General features: G+C 35.9%; 1 protein-coding gene across 2 annotated transcripts in view; it reads right to left on the bottom strand.

The window, feature by feature from the left end:
* Positions 1-23236, bottom strand: part of LOC148822045 (sodium-driven chloride bicarbonate exchanger-like) — a 66477-nt gene extending 43241 nt beyond the window's left edge. For both annotated transcript variants that reach the window (XM_088930152.1, XM_088930153.1), the window contains exons 1-3: positions 23022-23236; positions 17080-17109; positions 1458-1539 (exon numbers count right to left, since the gene is read on the bottom strand). In XM_088930152.1, the coding sequence (XP_088786278.1) occupies positions 1458-1539; positions 17080-17109; positions 23022-23069 (160 nt within the window). In that variant the 5' untranslated portion in view covers positions 23070-23236. The remainder of the gene's footprint in view (positions 1-1457; positions 1540-17079; positions 17110-23021) is intronic.
* Positions 23237-23553: the final 317 nt, after the last annotated feature.

Genomic DNA, 23553 nt, shown 5'->3' on the forward strand with positions numbered 1-23553 from the left:
ACATCAAAGGAGCTCAATGCTGACAAACGCTCAATGGAGGCAAAACACAAACTAGCAGATAAGTGCTAACACAGCAAAAAGGCTCTAAGAAAGCTGCTTTGTAGCCGATGCATTAAAACTGTTTAAATAGCCAATTTCAACAACATGCTACAGAAGCCACTCCCAAGAAAATATCATCCTAAATCTTCGCATGATTGCTGAGCACAGTAAATGTGAAATGTGCAACGAGGCAAGCTGTTGCTACAGACAAAATCTCTCCTGTTAGAAAGTGACTCATTTTCAAAACGTACAAGTTAACTAGTTGGTAAAACACAGATTTGTATTTGAATCAAATGAATTTTAAGAAACAGTTGCAAAACAGTAGTTACCATTATTTTAAAAATACAACTTATCAGCATTTAAAAGATAACATTATCAGACTGTAGTGCTCAAATATTGTTTTCCTTAAATATTTTTCAAGTGTTGTCTCTCTGTCATTGTTGACTGCAACCATCACAGCCTGCCATACAAGCATCTTTTGTATGAAGTGTTTTCGAAGTATCTTTTCTTAAATCATTATTCACCTAAATATTGTTAAAGACTGACAAAAACTTCTGTACAAGAAATTCCTTAATTTACAAAGAGTTTTGAAATCCTTTCTGTAAAAGCATCTGTGTTTAGTGTGTTTAGGACCTTTCTTAAGATTTCTCTGGTTTCTTATTTTCAAAGGAAAGCTCTTCAATGACATTAGGCTCTTAAGTAGTTTTGGTCTGATATCAAAAGCTTTTTGCATTGGATGAATTGTGGCTAACATTTATTTCTAATTCACAAGATGGGAGATAACACCCAGTATTTTGCAGAACATTTTTACTCAAGAAAGGCTTTCAGACATACTGTAAATCCTTGAAGTTCCACCCAGACAGTTAGGGCACCATAAGGAATATAACCAAACAATTAAAACACTTTCTGATTGTGCAGTTTTGAATTAGATGAGGAAATCCTAAAGATTAGAGCAATTCACTGCTTCTGGACATACACATGTCAAAACATGTGAAAGATAGCTGGGAAAAACAGAGATCCAAGCAGATGTTTGACTGGAGCTGGGTGAAGAATAGAAGCAGGATCCCTATAAATTACAGCTGAGTATTTGCAAGGAATAAACCTTACTAATACAGATATTTAATCTGAGCTCTATCGTTCAGTCAAAACACTTTAAGAAATCACATTGACTTCATCATCAACCTCCTTTCTCTAGTCTTTACAGTCATTCCCTTATTTGAATATATAAGTTGTCCAGTTGCTATTTATTACATTTTCCCTCAATTCGATTAGTTTTGACTCAACATACCCTTGGATTACATGTCATGTACATTCTCAGCGAGGTGAGACAGGAACAAAAATATTCCATTAAGCCTTGCAGTAGGGCTTTTGTAAGCCCTAAACACAAAATCACTTTTAGTAATAAGAACAAAAAATACCTTCCAATTCTTCCTTTTCAAAGTGAGTTTTCAGGATGGAGCGAGTTCCACCTCTGTCCACAACAGCTTCTTCATCATTTCTCTGAAAAATAAAATTAATATTTCACCAAGTTTAGAGACCCTAAGGAAGTAGTGGTTCTAACTACCATAAAACCTGACACTTCATTAAGTTTCCTTTCTCTCTCTCTACTTCATGGACTTCTGGCTGCTGGTCTATTCTCTCTCTTACTCTCTACCCGGTTCGTGATTAGGGCACACTTACCTGTTAACCATTTGAGAACAATAAACCCTGGTGAGCCTGCGATTCTGTTCTCTTGTCCCTCCTTCCCCACTGGCAGATGCAGCTAAATTATAATAATAGAGGAAGATCGCTGCAATATCATGAGTGGTCATTCTCTATTGTTTCATGCAATGGCCGATAAAGGGTTACCTCCACCTTACTTAAGATTCAGGTTAGGTAAAGACTTGAGGAACTGAACCCTCCTGTAACCCAAGGAGTGGGTGCATATATAACCCACCCCAACCCTTCTTAATTGCTAATTAAGAAGGTGTTATGCAGAGGAAATGTTTTGTTGCAAAGGTAATAGGATTTCGAGCATACTCATCTGCATATTGACTGAAACTCAATATACACTTCTATTTGAATATTACAGTGTAGAAATCAATGACAGCTCTTTTCTGTGTGAAGAACACCTCAGAAGTAAAATTAATTGTATTTTACCTTGAAATATATGTAAATGTATGTAATAATTTTCTCTAAAAATAATTATGCAAATATGTATGTTTGTGTATTATGTCTAAAATCCAGATGATTAAAAACCCTGTAACAGCATCAAGCTCTTTCAAAGTACTTAAACCCATTTCAAAATCAAATTGAAAAGCCCATTTTAATAAATTCTGCCCTGATTACTTTGGTTATAGTGTCTCATGTGAAATTCAACTAAAATTACACCCAAAGCACATTATTATCCATCCATTTTCTAATCCATTTCCTAACTTCTTCTAATTCAGGGTCACAGGGGAGCCAGAGCCTATCCCTGCAAGCAACAGGCTCAAGGCAGGATACACCCTGGATGGGACGCCAGCATATTGCAGGGATGACACACACAGACACATACGTAGACACTCACAATCTCATACAAGGGCCGATTTTCCCAGAAGCCAATCAACTTACAAGTACAGTGTGTTTTAGTGGGAATTTGGAGAACCCGGAGGAAACCCATATGAACATGAGCAGATCATACATATTCCACACAGACAGCACCCCAGGTCCGAAAATGAACCCAGTGTTGCGAGGCAGCAATGCTAACCACTGTACCACACACATATTATTATTTATGATAAAATTATTAAGATAATGCTAATTAATAGTAGTAGCACTAGTAGTACTTTCATTTTTATAGCTCTTTTCATCCCAGGGGATCTTAATGTGCTTCACGTATATTGGAGACAACCCAAGTTAACCACCTTAACCTTAACCCTCCTGTGTGACACACAGTAGTGGATTAGCACAAGTAGCACCATTATACAGCAGATCAACAAAATGAATTAAAGGAGAAATTCAGGTAGCCTAGATTGTGCAAATACATTAGAATTTAGCAAGGACACCAGGGTTAACACACTTAATTATATGAACAGGGATGTCTAATGACCTAATAGTCAGGACCTTAGTGTAACGTCTTAAACCCTTTTGTCACATCGGGTTTAAATACAAATGAGTAATTATGACTTACATTCTGTTACGGAAGTTTATTATGTAATTGTTATTAATTCCATTGAAACTCAATTGTTGTTCAAACATTACAGAGATGGTTCTCATTATAACCTAGTTGCTGGGAGCTAGAAATGAGCTCTTAATGAAAAAGCTGCGAGTTAGATTTCTTAATGGAAGTGACAGCCTTTTCACTCTGGTAACCATTTAGAATGTAACAAAACAGAACAGAGATATGAAAAAAGAACCTCCTGTTTACATTAGGTTTGGGGCTTACTTTTTCTAAACCATGCCAACGGTAGGATGTTTTCGTCACAGATAATGTTATGACAAAATGACTCGTAAACCGTCTCTTTCCAATATTTCATGCTGAAAGAAAGCGATGAAATTTGCTGAAAAACTCAGACTAAGGTTCTTCATCCTACAGTGACTACAAGCTTGATTATTCTATACTCTCCTCCATCAGTAGTAGTTCACTTGCTTTTACCAAATGGGCTAGATGGGCCCTCCACTCCTCTCATTTGTAACCTTTCTTATGTCCTTATGTACTATGTTCTTTTTTGTGCATATTTTTGTAATACAGTATTTCTGAACAAATCACATACAAATGATTTAAAACCACATAAAAATAAAGATTTATATAAGGATCTTGCAAAAATCTCATTGCAGCTTTAAGATTTCTCTGGTTTCTTATTTTCAAAGGAAAGCTCTTCAATGACATTAGGCTCTTAAGTAGTTTTGGTCTGATATCAAAAGCTTTTTGCATTGGATGAATTGTGGCTAACATTTATTTCTAATTCACAAGATGGGAGATAACACCCAGTATTTTGCAGAACATTTTTACTCAAGAAAGGCTTTCAGACATACTGTAAATCCTTGAAGTTCCACCCAGACAGTTAGGGCACCATAAGGAATATAACCAAACAATTAAAACACTTTCTGATTGTGCAGTTTTGAATTAGATGAGGAAATCCTAAAGATTAGAGCAATTCACTGCTTCTGGACATACACATGTCAAAACATATGAAAGATAGCTGGGAAAAACAGAGATCCAAGCAGATGTTTGACTGGAGCTGGGTGAAGAATAGAAGCAGGATCCCTATAAATTACAGCTGAGTATTTGCAAGGAATAAACCTTACTAATACAGATATTTAATCTGAGCAGATTAACATTTACTGTTGTAACTTCTTCCTAGTCAACTGTCTCCCAATCTCACGGTTTATCATTTATTTTGTCACAAATCATGCAAAAATGTTTTAAAAAACCTGCTCTCAATTTTCTCTCATCAATTTCTGAAACTAGGTCTGAATTTAATCATGTAATTCCTTTACATGAGCCAGCAATGCCTCCTTCATTTGAGGGTAAAATTCAATGGGGATCCCAATGGATGTGTGTCATCCACACTTGAATAACCCCTCACAAACATTTCACGATGAATCTGTCATTCAGTTTTCTTTGATGTGGGTTCCACACCAGCAATCACACAGCCTACGAGCTGATCCTAGGTTGAAACCAGGAAAACGATTTTGGAAAAGAAAGCAAAATTATAAAATACTAATCTCCCTGACTTTAATTTACAAAGAATCCGAGGTCACTAAAAAATTATTTGTCGTATCAGCAGTTCACTTTCCGATCCTTCTGAAACACATATGTCTTATTCAACAAGAATACGTTCAAAAGGCTTCCCAGATGCAAAATTCATAACGGAACTACAGAGAGAAAACATTAACTAGATATATCGCCTTCTAAAACAGACATTTAGAATATCCTGAAAGACTAAAGTGCTTCAGAGGTTAAGGAGCTAGTGTCTTAACAGACGACAGCAAAGACATAAAGAACACCACATAAAAAGTAAAATCTGACTCCAGTCTTTGTGGGTTGATCTATTTATAAATCATCCTGCTATATATTATACTTTTACTGCAGGGCAGCCTAGCAGTGACGTTAAATCATCAAATGTCTATTTAAGGACATACATCTACAGTAATATGCCATGTTTACATCAGATTTGATGAAAACCCACTCTGGTAGCATGCCCATGAATATAAGAGTGAGATTAAATGTATTCAGGTGACCCTCTTTGCACTAAGCCCATCTCGGCACGTTCCTGCTCCCGTGAGAAAGCAGCAGAGTATTTAATCCAGGCAGGAGCATGCGCTGTTACAGAGCACTGAATCAATTCTAGAAAAAATGAATCAGCTCAAGGGCACCTTAAGAGGACAGTACTGAGTTCTACACTAACAAGAGATTTTACTCCCAGTAACAAAAAGATAATTCATAAAGTAGGTCAGGAAATTATCAGACGCTATATTAACCTACAAAGTTTCTGCATGTCTATGAAAAGCAAATGCCATTTTTCATGCTTGAGTTTATTCAAAGACGTATCAATGACCATTTAATGATCAGCTGCTTTAGAAATGCTGCACTTTCTTTGAAACCGCAACCTGTGATTTTCTGAAACGCAGGCTTTGATGGATTTCGATTCAGAAAAAAATGAAATATAATTTCTTTGGCTGTGAAACTACGGTAAACACTTCCCAGTATGTTCAAAACATATTCCAAAGAACAACACAGAGGTTTTCTATACACTGATTGGTCCAGAGTCAGATGGGTACTGCTAAAGTTTGGCCTTCTATAGCAGTATGTGGGCAGTGCAGCACTGTGTGGGCTTGGACACTCTTTACTTGCAGGCAAAAACAACAACAGAAAAGAAATAAGCAGCTATTGCGCTCCAAAAACTGTGTAATCCAAAGCCAATATTGGAAATATTGTCTGTGTGATATTCCGATAAAACACAAACTATGTTCCATATTTTTTGTAGCCGAGGTCTTTAGAATGAATTTGTCTCTGGAATCTTTTCAGACTTTTTCAAACCAAAAATATTTGTTAAGTTAATAAATAGAAAACTTATCATTAGCTGCAATGAAGACTATTGGCACTTTTAGCAAAACAGTTTCTTGTAGTATCATCAGACAGACTAGGAGGGTGTGATTATATTCCTCAATACATAAGAGATTTAAAGCATCTGAACTATACAGTGATTGGTATTCTCTTTGATATATGTATTCCAACAGCAAAGACAGGGAACTGTGCAGGTGTTGTGCACAAGACTTTGACAATGATTCAAAAAAGCACATAGTGACATAGCCCCTTGGAGATAATAAAGACTCTCTTGTTTAGCCCGTACATTCCTGTGCAATTGGTTTCTGGAAAAACATTTAGGTATTTTTAAGTTGAAGGACTTCTTTTTTCTGGAATGGTTAATTAGGATGGTTAATTTTCCACCTATGCAGAAAAGCACAAAAGACAATTATAGAGGACCCACATAGTGAGGATACACAGCAAGTTAGAGATTATACCTCACAAAATTGCAGTCTGAAGTAGTAGTTAGGTCTCTGGTCAGAAGACAAAGAAACAAAGGTCAATAGTTCAATTCCATGGTGGGGCACTGCTCCTGTACCACTGAACAAGTACTTCACTCAAAACTACTTCAACAAAATGATCATTTTTCTTTGGCTAATGGAACCAAACAAATAACAATAATAATAGATATTAAAAGATAGATAAACAGTCTCCTAATATATATATATAAATGATTTCCCCACAAACCCTTTATTAAATAAAAAACAGACAAAAATATGACAGCCAATATGCTCCATATTTATACTCTATATATTAAAGAGCAAAGATTCATTACTCAGTGTTCTAGTTTTTTATGTTGTGTTTTTCATGAGCTGTTCACAATGATGTGAAACATTATTTGCTCCTGCAGTTCAAGATGAGTCACTCATTATCAAGAAGGATATGCAAGGACATTTCAAAGAGCCTCAGTTATGTCTATTTGTCCTACAGCCTATCTAAATCAGAAAAAAAAATGTCTGCACACAGCTGTTCTCGGCGTACGCCTTCAGGAAGATGTGTAGTTGACAAAAAAGCAACAGAATGGGTACTGACATTGGAAATTTATATATGTATATATTTCCAGGCTTGCTTGCTTGTGTAGTGCTGTGGAATTAAAAAGCTAGTTCTGGCAGCAAACAGTAGCCTACCGTACAGTGCTGATACAGGACTTTGCTAGGGGCTCAAGACAGTAAAAGTGGTCTTTCAGAGCACTAGTCGAGTCCAACAGACATCTTTACTTTGAGTCTAGGTTATGGAAATAGCTGACAGTGACTGCGATTCCTCAAGCTGTGGTGCACAACTAGCTGATTGCCAGTGGAGGAGGTTAGTGTGGGCCTGGGCTTGAGTGGACCAGTGTATTCTTTGCCTGCTGCAAACGGGTACTCTACAGGTAGCAGGGCAGTGGCTCTGTGGCTAAGGATCTGTGCCTGTGACTGGAAGGTTGCTGGTTCAAATCCCATGGCCAGCAAAGGAATCCTACTCCGTTGGGCCCCTAAGCAAGGCCCTTAGCCCCAACTGCTCCAGGGGTGCCATATACAGTAAATGGCTGCCCTTGCACTCTGATCCCAAGCTTCTCTCTCCCTGTCTGTGTGCCTGTGTGTCTCAGCAAGCTGGGGTATGCGAAAAGACAAATTCCTAATACAAGAAATTGTATGTGGCTAATAAAGTGATCTTCTTCTTCTAAACTCTAGCACCTGCTGGGTACGTCTGAGTTCAGCCTGTCGTTAGGGAGAGCTCCATCTTTCCTACAGTGGATACAAACTCCCCTAAACAGACACTGTGTGTCTTGGCAGTGTACAAATTGGCCGACATCATTCACAAGTGCATGTTCCTGGAAGGAAGCAGCCATGGGACTCATCCACCCTGTGATGGTACAGGGGTCATGGCAGGAAGCCAAGCTGAGTACCACACGATTGCAAATTTGAGTGGGATAAAGAGAGACCAAAGGGTGAATACAGACTTCATCTTAAAAAGGACACCACTGTTATAAAGTCTGTTATATTATTTTTTTAGGATTTCTTGTTTCTTAGTTGCTGCTTAGTGTATATTGCTTCGGATACAGCTTTTATTAACCTTGGAAACGCGGAGCTGCATACTGAGGTTCGGAGATTCTTGCCAGAGTCGTCCACTGTACACAGTAAGTACTGTCAACCTATAAATCTACCGCCTTTTTTCCTAGTAAGATTCTCATGGAAGAATGTTCTCTTGTCTATTATACATCCCCCCACCCCCCAGTCTTCACTTAAAATTCTTTCCACTTGATCACCTAGCTCCAGTCTCTTGCTGTGCTTCATTAAATGTGAAGTTGTTAATCTTCTGCATTTACTTAAACTGTAAAGTGGCTCTTTTATGTGAAATTCAGAAAAGAGTTTTTCCCAAACAAAAAGTTAGCACATGAATTTTAAAACTTTCATGAGAATTACACATTTAATAGATAATTTAAAAGATTGCCAAACAAGTCATCTTCCAAGCAGAAGAACGCTGTTAAAGCCTGTAATTGCACTGTCCATGGTTCTGAAATTTGACTCATCCTATTATTATAATCATGCATTTTGCTGGAAAGATTGCAGCCTATCAGGTTAACTATGTTTTCATTCATGATAAGACTATATGATTAAGAGGAACTCCTATCATGAAAAGAACAGTTTGTCTTGCTAGACAATGCTTTTTCTAAGCAATGATTTATGGTTTAGTCAACAATTTAATCTTAAACAGAAAAAAACGTTTCTAGAGCATCCTAGGTTTATAGACAGACACTAGTACCTATTTTTGACAGATTAAAACAGAAACTATTAGTTTAGCGTGGTTTAATCCAACAACAAATTGCAACTGTGATCACTAAGGTATAATATACACACAGACAGGGCTTACTATACTTAAACTTACTTTCACTTTCTACATTAGCTAATTATTGTATTTTTTCAATACTGTATTCTGTATCTTTTTTCAACTAGTTTTTTTTTTTACTTTTAATGACAGATGATTGACAGATCACTATTTTTAAGTGAAAAGGAGACATATCTTCAATGTATGTCTTCTATTTCAAAAAAGGTTGAAAAACTACTGAGTACAGGAGATCATGTGACTGCAATTTCTTGGTATGTCCCGTATGTATAAATTGTTGTTATGTGCATGAAAATCTAATTATAGCTGTAATCATGAAATATAGCAATCGTACTTTGCCATGAACAGCCGGATTTGTTTGGAACCCTGCTGTGGCTCAGCAAATTATAAAATGTGGTTTTAAATTCAGAATTAATAGTGTCACGCAAACATTTGTATTAGGGAGGCTATCAAGAATACTATTCACCAGAATATTTACAAATTCACATGCATCTCTTGAGAACATATACTGTATATATAATGCTATTCTCACTATGTCTTTTAATTCGGCTTAAAATTACTAGTTTTATATAAAAAAAGAAGAAGCTTAAGCCTCAAAACCAATTATTCCAGTTTAAAAATAACATTCTATGAAGGATGAAAACTATAACATGTTTATGTTTTTCTTCACACGCCACACGTACAGTATCAGCTACTCGATTACAGGAGCAAAACCTACTATTATTATTATTATTATTATTAATATTATTATTACATTTATAATAATGAGAAACTTATGAGAAAATAAAACCTACATTGATAAACCTGTTTTGGCCCAAGAATTCAAATTGTTTTAGAATACCTTCATTTCATATGTTCATACTCAAGGGTAGAATTGATTATGTGATGATGAAATCCTTTTGTCAAGAGTATTAAGTTTCCTTGTCCTTTGCTAGGCGAAAAACAACTATGGAAGTATAAAACAAAGTGCATTAATTAAAATCCTGCTCGATGCAGAGCACTGTATGATATCATTCACAGCAAAAAAGAATGAGATGCTTTGTGAGAATCAATTAGGGAAAAGCTCCAAAAAACAGATCACTAAGATAATCTAACCATCTAGATATACAGTATTTGACGTGGTAAACCTTAGCATTTATTTTTGTGTGCCTGGTTTTATTTTATTCTAATCTTGCCTTAAGCTTTTCTGTCAGAGTTTTGAACATCACCAACTACAAAATACAGCATTTTACCAACTTTAGGACACAGAAGCCTACAGTTGTTTACTTTCTGGGTTGGAAGATGAGCTGCAATCTGGTACTAAATTCATTTGGCAGTGGTTGGATTCTGTCATAGAATCAAATGTTAAACATTTGGGTTTTACATGCCCAGCATTACTTATCTAAATCATTTTTGCAAAATATTCTTTAAGTCATCTGTAGCATCAACTATGTTAAACATAATGCATAAACAGCACTCATTAAATTTCTATTTCGCCTTGGTATAAATACTGATAAATTATTTTGCATTATTTTTATTATGTCTTTTCTGATTCCATAACAATCATTTTGTGGCACTACTGTTTATGTATAGCATGTACAGGAAAACAAGCTGGAAACAACTATGATGCAGATGTAGCTTGAGACTTGCTACATTGTTATCTTTGTGTACTGAATGAATCACAACATGCAGTTTGGAGTCAGGCTTAAAAGTCATCTGAAAACCAGCAAAGTTTCACAATGGTGAAATAAATTCAATGACTCGGCCTTTATGATGGCAGAGCTGATCACAGATGGCAAAAGTCACAGCAATAACAGCCAGGACAGCACATAAACCGATATCTTCACACATTACTAAAACACACAGTACAATTTTGCATATTTCTACCATGTTCTTCAGGGTTTTTTAATATTCTTGTGAAACTCATCTAAAGTGTAAATTTATGAATACAGTACATAATGATTAAACCTCCTCTCTCCATCCCCTCCCACACACACCTATTTAATACAGTAATATATTAAGCCATATGTTCGTTTTTACTAGTCTGCCAGTCTCATAAATTGTTAACTTGAGTAGGACAAGCTCTCATCTGGGGAGTACCACAACCCATCTGTCACACAAATCTCAAAGACCTTTTGATAAGAGAAAGGCATTGCTTATCATTAGAGAGTCTTCAGTGAAAGTGAACAATACACTGCAATCAAAAAATCGCAAACCTATCTATAAAAAAAGATTTTATACTTTAGGGCTGCAAGTTAAAATGTTAAAATTACATAAAATACAATTTTGACACATTTTTCAGATAAAGCTTTAATATATTGTTTTTATAAATTGCAATTTTATCACCTTTCTTGATTCGCAAGTTATTTACCAATATAAATCACAAGTCAGCTTCTGTGTATTTTATCATGTTCCCAGAGGATGACTTAAATACTTCCAAATGTGCAATATTTACCAGTCCTGAATTTCTTTGGTAACACTTGTGATCTAGAAAACTGGAAAATGTTTGCAGAATTGACAGATTCTGACTAAGTTCAACTTCCTAAAACCATCCTTTCACATTATTAGTTATCCCACTGATATTTAATTTCCCATTTTCCCAGTAATCACACGGTAAAAGACATAGTTAAACAAGAAACATGAAAATATTAGCATCTGTGTACTGTTTACATTATCCACAGATACTAAATCTGGTCAATCATACCATCAAGAAGAATAAATTATTTAAAAAAAATTCGTACCTGACGATTTATGTTACTGCTTGGGTCCACGATCCCAGAATGCATGACCCCTTTCTCAAAAAGCCCCAAATTTCCCTTTTTCTATGACAAACAAATGAGGAAGCTCAGAGCCATCTAGCAGTGATCCGTTGGGACAGCCTTGCTACACAGCAGTAGAGCTAGTCATCATGCCAGAAAGCACATATAAGCACTGTGTTGATCCACAGAACCTTCATATTTTCGACAACTGTGCAGTTACAACCAACCAATCCCATGTGAGATTAAAAGAGTGACATCACTGATGCTGTCGCTGCTTATCTCAGAAGAGCCAGAGCTAAGCTTGAGTGTCCCCCTTTCATGTTGTTTTAAGGCTAAAGCCCTAGAGCATCTCTCCAGCTCCTGTCCTGCACTACAGTGTCCTGAGCAATACTGGTAGTATTCTAATATCAGCAGCTGAGCAGTCAGGACATTGGAGACAGCTGACCTTTTCTTCTGCGTAGCAAAGGACAGGAGAAATGCAAGAAATGTAATAAAAGGCTAAATACTTGAAGACTTTAGATTTCAGACACTATTTATAAAAACTCTCACTGAGGAAAAAAACAGGTAAAGGAAGATTACTATTACATTGATATTCACTATAAATACATATTTCAGATGGAATTGTTATCCATTCTAATACTGTGAATTATTCCTGTTCAGGACATCACAATGAATATAAACATGAATTTGATCTGTTGAAAATCAGGTTCACACAGCTTTACCCACAGTCACAGCAAGCTCCCCAGCTGGTTAACGACATTTTCTAGCACAATGCTGAAAGATTTCACGGGACATAACTACTGGGTCTTAAAAGGCAGCACTGGGTGTGAAATTTCCTTCCCAGAGTGAAAACAGAGAACAGTGTGTGTGTCAGAGGATACTGGAATAGAACCTCAAAGATATTTCAACCTCCCCTGACAATGTGTTCAAAAATAGAGATGTGTTTCTCATTTAAAATAGAGCACCTACACTGCCTTGAGAAATATGCAGCAATACACATACTGTTCAATGCCATTTAGAAACCAATACTAGGCTCCCACAAGACACTACTTGTTATTTGAAACAAGCAAACCAGTATTTGTGTGGTGTGCAAGGTCTTGTTCCATAATATATTATTTTTTTCTGTATTTGCTATTTCATAAACGAACAGGCATCATCACTCACAATGTGTGAATATATACTGTATATATGCAAACACAGACACTATATGCATGTATGTCTGTTTAAATATACACTCTAAACTATTTATTAAATTGGAAGCAGACAACACTATTGTGTTCTTCCCTAGAGAATGCACACACTCTCAAATGCCCTTCTCCTGAACTACTAATCTCTACCTGAAACCATCCATCCATTTCCTAACCACGAGTGCCACGGAGGAGGCAGACCCAATCACAGCAATCAATGGGCTCAAGGCAGGATAAACTTCGGGCAGTACGCCAGTCCATCACAGGTCACACCCTGACACCAGGGCCAGTTTTCCCAGAAGCCAATTAACCTACCAGTATGTCCTTAGACTGTGAGAGGAAACCAAAGCAGCCAGAGAAAACCCATACCAATGCAGACAGAACTAAGAAACTCCACGCAGACAGTACCCCATGTCCAGAATTGAACCCAGGCTCCAGTGCTGCAGGGCAGCAATGTTAACCACTGTTCCTCTCCATCTGAAACCTAAATGGACCCCCTGTGGGTAATACATCCTACAAACATACTGCTATTAATAATGACAAAAAGAACAAATGACAGCAATCAACACCTTCAACAAAAAAAAATGTTTATTTCTTCACATTAATCATAATTAATTAAATAATTAACCTTTTTTTCTTCAAATAATGAGCATTCTGTATCATATTGCAAGGATGGTTCTTTCTTTATCAGAGCACAATTACATATAATAAATGTTACGTTATCTAATTAAAACCCTGGTTTAGCTTTGTAAGTTAAAATATGCTGCATTGATCACTTTGTTCTTTGTTTTTTTTTTGCTGCACTGTTTTTGTTTACTGCCACGACAGTGGTATTAAGAATTTATAGAGGTTTTTGATGTTTTATATAAACCACAGGGCTACTTGGATTCTCTCCTTTTCTTTTACAATTAACATAAACCACCTTTCTGCAGTCATCCACAATGTGACTACTTGCAAATCCTCTTTAGTGATTTTCTTGGTTTTCATTCGGAGAAGAAAATACTAGCAAGATACAGATTAATTGAGCAAAAGCTGAATTATTTTGTTGGTAATTAAGATTTTTTTTCAACAACTGGTTTTATTTACAGTATGTGTTTGTTTTCAACAACAATCTTTAAAGCTGGAACATTAAGAAATAAAATGCATCTTACTATGAATTGTTTAAAGTTTATCAGTTTAACACATACATGACTGCAAGTTTTAAAGGTAAACAGACTAAGGAAGAAAGGAAGCTTTGGTTTTTAAACATGTCTAAATAAGACGTTGAATGTAGAAGGAACATTTGTGAATCTCTGTATTAATTTTACCAAAATAGAGCACTTTGGTCCAATGTGAATACATGCACAAGGAAGACTCCTCAGAACACATATCTTTATATTGGAAATCAGGAAAAGCAGGGTAATGAACATATTTAGTCAGAAAACCTTCTATTAATCTATATTATAATCTAATCTAATAACAGCATTTCCCTGTTTGTATATGATTATATCAAATCTTCATGATTTAATTGTCTTGCAGAAGAAGAACCATATCGCCACTAAGGAACAAGAGCAGCTAGTAGGCATAGTTTTATCATCATGTAATGACTTGCATTCTAAAATGCTACTTAATTTAGATTTTGTTTCCAGGACTGTTTACGAAGGTGTGTAATGACCCACAGTACCATAGAACACAGAAAGATTAAACTCTGTACATCACAGCGTACCAAAAGTTACTTTAGAGCATGTCCTGGTCCAGTCAGTCTATACCAGAGAAAGCTGGTTAAACTGGAGGTCTACCCTCTAGACCAAATTGCAAATTATTTGAAGAAAATAAATCAGCAAGTCAATATACAGCAATCTACAGCAGGGTAGGATGGAGTTAGAGTTTCTTGAAAAGTTTTTTGAAATAACAGCCAGAGGAATTCAGACAGAAAAAGTGTACTGCCTTTGTGAAGCAAAAGGCATTTTGACTCCTTGCATTCTTTTAAGTCTCTTATCACGGTCTGTGTGTCCTTTCATATAACTTTCCATCTAAAATCACTGCCCCCCCCCCAATTTCCTGCCTCCTCTAACTCAACCAACTACAGTATGTGAAAGCTACACAAAAGCAAGATTTCTCCAGATTTTTAAGGGGGCAGCCCTTTGCTTTTCTTCAAAAGTGTTAACTGTTTACACGCCTATCCCAGTGAACGTTGATTTTCTGTGCTGTTTGTGTGTCTGTGTTGACTATGGATTTGATGTATTCAATCAGTGTCAAGTTGCAAATTGACAATTAAAAATTAAAAATTAATGGCCTCTGGGTTTTACATTTGAAAAGATGCCAAGAAACAACGAGAAAATATCAAAGCAAAAGCAAAGCCTCTGAGAGTGTTAAAAAAAAAGTTTTAAAAAGCATAATATATTATTATAATGATTATGATGATTTAATAACTGGCACCTGTTACTATGTTCCAGTTAGCCCTCAAGATAGGGTATGGTAGCTTTACTTGTGATGTGTCTTTAAACAAACATGCATGGTACTGGCACAGTCATAGGATATGTTAGACCTGACCCAAATTAATTTCCCCTGACACAGAATCACAACTCAAATGTTTACTTTTTCCATAGAAAGTTTTAAGAGCTTTAAACTATGTAGAGAACAGATGGACAATCAGAAACACAACTCATAGAAAAGGACACCTGTGCATACAGGGATGTCTACCTTAGTGGTAACAAACTGTAGAAACATTCATGATACATTTCAGTTCCATGCAAAAAATGGTGTTTTTTAACAGAAGTCTGGGAGGTGGTCAAACACATTCTATAGCTCTCCTACAAATACGAACTTGCTGGCTACTTGCAACTCTGCACATATCGTTTTTAGTCCCCCTCCCTCTACCCCAGCTGCACCCATGGAACAGCTCCCTGGGTCAATCCTCATAAGTAAGGGGGGCTGTGACAGTGCTCTCATTTCCTCAACCAGGCAAGTTAATGCGAAAGCACACTATCCCTGCATAGTCATTGGCTTGTTTCATTGTTATTGGAACTTTGAACCATCAAATAATAGATTATCAAAATACATAGGTTTTCTAGAAGAGTGTCAGATTTTTGTCCAGTTTTTCAAGATGCTACACCATGGCAATCTCACTCAGGAGATTCTAAGCATCAGAAATAAAGAAGAATGTGAAACACCAGCACCCTTTGAAAATTCCACATGAGAACCTGGTGATACATACTTAAGTAAGGCATCAGACTCTACCCCCCAAAATCTTCACTATCTTCGAAACAACTGAATCAACCACCAAATTTAAGAATAAAAGAATGTTAAACAAAATGAACTACACATTAATCTACAAAACAAAAAAAATACCAAGTGGAGTCCCTTATTTCAATATGGGTATGTGTGGTATGCAAACTGCACTAATTCAGTGAAACTTTATACCTTCAAAATGCGACAAACAAAGCTTGCATTGTACCTGAAACACATTAAGTACAAACTAGGTACACTACATTCCAACTGTGACTAAAGGAAATCAGTGAGTCCAATGCTCAGCTTTGTCCTTATCAAGAGCACAGAATGTTCCTGCTAAAATGAGCTGTTTTATTTAAGCAGAAATGCAACACTTGTCAGAGAAAGAGGGAACCAGGAAAAATAGAATGATGAGAGGCTGTCAAGTGGGTGCATTTTCTTACTGCAGGCACTCAGTAAATTACAGGACTGGTTTTGTGGGTAGCAGACCAAAATCAAGGCCAATTCATGATTGCGAAAACTTACCCAGTATGTGCTGTGATAAGGCAAGCTTCACCATCTATAGTATATTCTATAAAACCTATGTGAGCAACTCATTCAATACACAAAAGCACAGGTTCCATATTAAGCATGCAATTGTAAGAAGATTATTTTGGCACTGAATTTGAAAAGCAGAATAAAAACTGAAAACAGTGGCTTGTCTCAGCTAGCTCCCAAAAATAGTGGCTGCTTTCTGCTAACAAATTTTTTACTGATGTAAACATACAAATGTTTTTGAAAAGTTATGTTAAGATGCATAACTATTATGCAGAAAAAGGGACAAAGCTATGCTCCAAATTGAAAACAACTGAAGTGTCTAAAACTGAACCAATAAAAAATGTTAGCTTAGCAGGCAGGCAGAAAATGTCCTGTTTCAGATAAAATATATTTTTTTAGTTTATATAAAACCAGGGAACTCAAAGACAGTTACATTTTATTACAATTAGATATATTTTGCATGCACAAATAAAAATGTTGATGTTCAACTCACCACACTCTTGTTTCCACTAGTGGTAAGTACCTGCAAAGGTTATAACACTGTCAACCCAAATGCACTGAAAATGTGATCAATAAACAATGCAAGTACAATAATTAAGACAAGTGTTTACCTAGTAAAACATGCAATGAGACATAAAATGAAAAGCTTTCCAAAATGAGCATAAATACAAACAGCCTTCATATGCAATTGCCACAAGAGTATCAGGCCCTGAATGTTACACTTAAAATGACTAACTGCAACACTGACTGAGGTGTGAGTCACACTTAGATATCTAACTAGAAAAGTAGGCTGTGCATCTTGGGTATTGGGCAACTTTCCTGAGTAAGATACTTCAGGCAAAAGGCTACCCAACTTAGTTATTCTGAAGTTGTCCTTCCTTTATAATTTTTTTTATTAAAAAGTAGGTGAATAAAATAAGTTGTTCCATTTAGTTTAATTACAAAAATACAACATGTCCGATTTATATGTCACTATATTTTGAATACTGGCAGTTAGAATGTAGATTTGGATGTCTTCTTTTTTTCTAGACCAAAAATGTGAACGAAGATCAAAAATATTTACTCCAAACCTAGCCTATTTATCAAAGATTTGTTAATATCAAGTTGTGTTATGTTGATTGGAACTGTACAATGCTATTTGCATTTAAGGGCTGACATTTAAGTTGAGAAGAGCTATCTAATGCTTTTCTAGCTATATGTATAGATTATTACCACAAATATTTTACCTCCACCTGATATTCAAGTATTGCGGAAAGCATGTGTTTTAAGCCTTTAGTTTTAATATCAAATCATTGTTCCATTTAAATCTGTGAAAATATCACTCACCAACAGTAAGTGTATAACTAGTACTAATTCAATAATACAAAGCAAGTATTATACATGATCTGAGATAATTTAGGACTCATTTTAATGAGATTGTACATCTTAGAATATTCATGTGCCTATAGCAGTTATGCACAATGAGAGACTCCTGATTTACTTCGTGAATATGCAGTGCACAAGCCCAATTTATATTCTTCCATTTAGCAGCTACGCTTTCAAGCGTATGTACAATTTACAATTTTCTCTTTCTTTAAAAGAATACTTCTCCAAATTCATGGAAGAGTTAAGTTGTACAGGTTAGACAGTATGATTACATCCATTTTTTAAATATTTTATACAAAACAAGGTCTTGGGGGAGCTGAATCCTATCCTAACAAGCAATGGGTGCAAGACAGGGGCCAGTCCATCACAGGGCAGACACAGAAACAAATGCAGACACACACACTCACACCAGGACCAATTTTCCCAGAAGCCAATTAACCTGGCAGTATGTCTTTGGACTGGGGGAGGAAACCCATGTGAACATGGGAAGAACATACAAACTCCTCACAGACAGCACCCCAGGAATGGAACCCAGGATTCTATAGATGCGAAGCAGCAATGCTAACCGCTGTGACACCTGGCACTACAATTCCTTGAACTGGAAATTAAGTTTTCTTCACTTGTAATCTGCTTGCTAAAAATAATCAGTTCCACTCTTGTTCTGTCTTTCTTGTGCTCTTAGCCTGAAATAAACATAGGTCAAGGATTTACATCCATTACATAAACTAACAGTTAATAACAGGATTAAAAACAGGCTGTGTGTCTGGGACAAGCATGGGATACAGACCATGTCTTTGCCTTTTTTCACAATTTAAAATTCGAAGAGGATTTTTGGAAATGCAATAGGCTTTTAAAGCTACTTAATGTGAATATGACGACATTTTGTTCAACAGAGTATGAATCACATTCAATTAAGGTCACTAGTTTTCCTGTGTGGGAAGGCTGGGGGTGTTGTACTAAAAATATGAACTAGTGGAGAAAGTGGTCATCTTGCTAGCTCTGTTTATTACAATTTAACACATTTCTACATTGCTTCTCATAATTATGAAATTTTAAAGCTTTTCTTCGATTCCAAAATACATATTCTTCTCCAAACTGCACTTAATGCATATTTAATTATCTTACAGACAAAGTGGAAACATTATAGGAGATTCAGAACAAATAGTTCAGGTTATGCAATTTACAATTTATTCAAAAGGAGTTTGTGGATGAGTATCTCTGTGTGTGAATGCTGATCTGCAATGCTAAACCTGTCCAAAGGCAAATGAGAGAAAGGGTAATCAAAATGTTGTGTGGAAAATGTCATTCACTTTTAATGCATTTTGTCAAATAGCCTAATACAATTCACCTATGCCGTTAATAGATTTTTAATGCAATGGGGACAAGTCGTTAGTATACTTAGTGGCACCAAAACAAATAATACTTGGAAAGGAATTACAGAATTTTGGATTTAGAAGATAAAACTAAAAATTAATTAAGGATTAAACCAATACTGGATTACATAACATATTAAAAGTATCCCAAACAGTGTTTGGCTCTATGGCATGACATTTGGACGACACTCATTTCACACTAACTAAATTATTTAGTTTTGTAACTCATATTTCTTCACATTTAAAGCAATCATGTGCAAAAAGAGAGATATTTAATTTACTCATCATGTTCTGATTCATTCCTAAAACCTAAGAAGCCACTTTGAATCAGGATGTGTGCTTTTACTAATCATACATTTGCTTTTGTATGCATTATAGAAGAAAAGATAAGAATAAAGTATTGTTTATAATAAATTATACACATACATGAACAATCTGGTCTTGTGATTAACAATACAATCATAAGTAAGGTCAGTTTGTTCAAGGTTATTAACATGCTATGAATGTTCAGTTAAGCTATTACATATTGTATAAGATTTATAAATGGAATTTGCAGTTCCTTTTATGTTACAGTATAATCTACCAGTTGTATCATTGCAATGCTTTGCAATGCAGTGTAGAAAGTATTATGAGTTTTTGATTATTGCTTTCAAATTCCATCTCTTGGTCTTGTCCTTGCATTCAGAATTTTTAAGACAATTAATTAAAATAGCTACCTGACATGGAATCAGGTGGATCTGAGGGACGTCTGGCTAATCTCTGCATCTTGATGAGGTAACAGATCAGCACAGTTACATGGAAGTGAGCATTCTGTTGAATGTCTCACACTTGGATTAACAGCTCTAGATCATTTGTTTATTCATCTGTACCTACAGAGTTATATTAAAGCCTTCAATACCTTGCTTGAGAAAAGGGTGTTTGTCCATAAAATTAGTGTTATTAGCAGATCATGCCAACACATTAATCCTAAACACGTTTTTCATACAAAATAATTTCATGTAAGCTTTTCAGCCAAAAAATGAATCTGACTTATGTTTCTCAAAGGTAAATCTGAAAGGTTAATTGGGGAACTGGACAGGTAGAATAATGTTATTTTTTCATATAACTTGAGTAACTACATGCTCCACTTAATGCTATAAAGGAAGCCATCATTTTTTTCTATACTACTTTAAAATATATGCAAGAGAAAGACATATCACTTAAGATTCCAGATTTCACAGTTAGGCAATTTGTTTTCATATACTTCATGCTATAGTTATTATAGTCACCTTAAGATTTCTTCATTAAAATTCAGGTTGCTCAGCATTTTTACTTTACAGCATTTATATACTTTAACTTATTAAAGAACTGCAATTTAAGTTTCCAAGGAGTGTATAGATAAAACCTTATCTTTGCAGTGCCTCAAGTTGGTTTAAAATAACACCACTCACAAAAACCTTTTACCATCTTTACAACTAGAAACACTGAGACACATCCAAAAAATGTAAAGGTCACCGAAATTAAAGGTGACATGAAAAGCCTCTGTGTTATATTTTAGTGGGATGTGAAAACTGCTCAACTACAAGAAGCAGAGGATATCGAGTGTTAACAGAAAATTGTGACTTTGAAAGAAACGTGAATCACTGTCTATTGTGGGCGACGGAACAGCCGCACATTTTATTCAAATCAGGTATCTGAACACATCTCAGTGTGTTATTTGATGTCCACAATCTGGTCATCTGCCATAATAACACAATAGAATCTTGTGGGACTTCTTTCAATTTTATTCTTATTTCTGTATGTAGCTGCACAATATTTATGAAAGGATGTTTTTTGGGGCGCAACATTGCTTTCACTGGGACAGTTTCAAAAGAAGTAGCATAGGGTTCTCTTGCAGGCCACCTGAACTCTTCCTTTATCTCTGAAGAAGTTACATGGTATCATAGTTAACAAAGAGTGAAAATTGTTTTGTCAGTCTCAAAGGTAGGATTAACAGCTGCTGAAAACTTAGAAGGTCTGAAATGTTCTGTATCTAAACATGCATCATGAGCTGCTCTGCAGACTAAATACTGACTCATGAGTGAAAAAAACACATCACCAGTGGTCCAAAGCTCTCTCTGTAAAGACACAAGTACTAAGTCATCTGCTATCAGGTCCACGTTTGTGCAGTCAATTCCTAATCGACTGTCTGGAAACAGACCTTGCAGTGGCTGCTACAGATTCTAATACATCTCAGCGGAGGTCATCCAGCTGTTCCATATAAGAGAAGGGGACATCAATCTGTTATCTAATGCTCTGGTTGACAGTGAATCACTCAAAATGTTCGTGGATCACATTTTATCTTGGTGTCACATCACATGGACAGGGATGACAGAGATCTATGACAGTGTTCCTCTGTCCTGGTCCTTGAGAGTAAAAGTCCCATAGGATTTACTGGCCTCTTTATAACATTACCTGCTTTTGTCCTGGGGGGGAAGAGTCCAATTCATCCCTTAAGTGAATAATGAGTAAAATTACCTTATGAAGAGCTCAAGAAGAATGAAAACTGGAAGATGCCTTGGCCTTCAGGGACCGTTTTTGAGGAACACGTACCTAAATAATGGCCTGCTTCCATCATACCAACTGTTCTCTGCATTACAGAAATGGACAAACTTCTGTCTCTCACACTCAAAACTTGTCTTATATTCAAAACCTGTTTTGTAAAATTAGACATTCTTTTCTTGAAGAAGTATTCCTTTATACCCAGCACTTCGAACATGTGTATAATAAATGTTGACTGAATTGGGCACTGGTACAATTTCTCATGCTGTGCATTCAGTCATTGCTTTCTGTAGTGAATTTAATGCAGATTTGAAGATGTTCTAAACCTTACCAACTCTTCAATCTGTATGAATCTGGGGTTTCATTTGGGATGTACAGGATATGTAGTGTAAATACTAACAATCTGAAGTTCAATTACCTCATTAAAAATTTAGATTTTTAAGGGTTGCATGGCCAGTGAGTGTTGACTGAGATAAAGCCAAAAACGTCATCTTTCACCACTTGCCTCCAAATTATATTCCTTCATACCATTATTTACTCATATGTTTAAGAGTTACACAGCATTAAGGCAGAAACTCGAAAACTGACTAGATCAGATGATCTTCACAATTGACCAAGCGTTTATCATTAATTTGGGGGACAGATTTTATCAATCTTTATCTCAGAGGGCTCAAATAAAGAGAACTGCTTTTATAAAATATACATGCACTGTATATGCACAAAGGTATCTGAATATTTAACCATTCTTTCGTGCCAGCCAGCTTTATGAATGAATGTCGTATTATTATTCAAATCGCTTAATATGTATTTACATAATGCGTACAGTACTGATTTATTGGTTATATAAATATCTTGTTAATTTTTTACATTGAACAATTTGAGATTTTGTTGTCTGACATAAATGAAATGTGCATTGATCTCAACCTGTGTAATTCTCTGCGATTTCAAAAATTATATATTTTAATTTGAACGGTCATTTAATAATAATAATAATAGTGCCGTGGCTCACTAATGGATGCAATGTGTCAATTGTCACGTTTCAGTGAAAGATAGAAAATCCCTTTCCACCCAGCAACTGAATACTGCGTCTTGAATTTCCTTAAGCACAAAGCCAAAGATGTGGACCGCTAACGCAATGCAATAAAATGCAGCGTACTGCTCAAATAGGAGTGCTTACCGTCGGCAGCAAAGGCTCCATTTGGGCTCCTTGGTCTTTAATGTCCATGTTTTAGGAATCCGTGTGCACTCTTTCGATCTTCGTATCTATGTCCGTATACCTGTACTCTTTCTCTTTTTAGTATTCCTATCAGGTGTCTGTGAAGCAGGACAAAATTCCACACAAACCAACTCGAAATGGTCACATGGCGTACACAGCCTTGAGAGACTGCCCACATTATTACTCGGTTGTGAACAGATTGAAGCGTTCATGCCACTAGCATGGAAACTGCGTTATTATGATGAGCCTGCGCAAAAAAAAATAAAGCAATTCCGCACCTCAAAATGTACAACGAAGAGCGACTCACCTCTGTATTATTCTCCATAATATTAATTCGGTGGAAATACTAATAAGGATTAATAATAAGAATAATACATCTATTTTATTCACTAATTAAAGAAACGCACTGCATGCCGTCAATACAAGATAAAATGGAAGGATTGCAATAATATTTCACTCAACCGCTGTTAATCAGTAATAATCTTCTGTACAA

The sequence above is a fragment of the Atractosteus spatula genome, chromosome 13 (assembly GCF_055471065.1).
Source record: "Atractosteus spatula isolate fAtrSpa1 chromosome 13, fAtrSpa1.hap1, whole genome shotgun sequence".
Taxonomy (NCBI): domain Eukaryota; kingdom Metazoa; phylum Chordata; class Actinopteri; order Semionotiformes; family Lepisosteidae; genus Atractosteus; species Atractosteus spatula.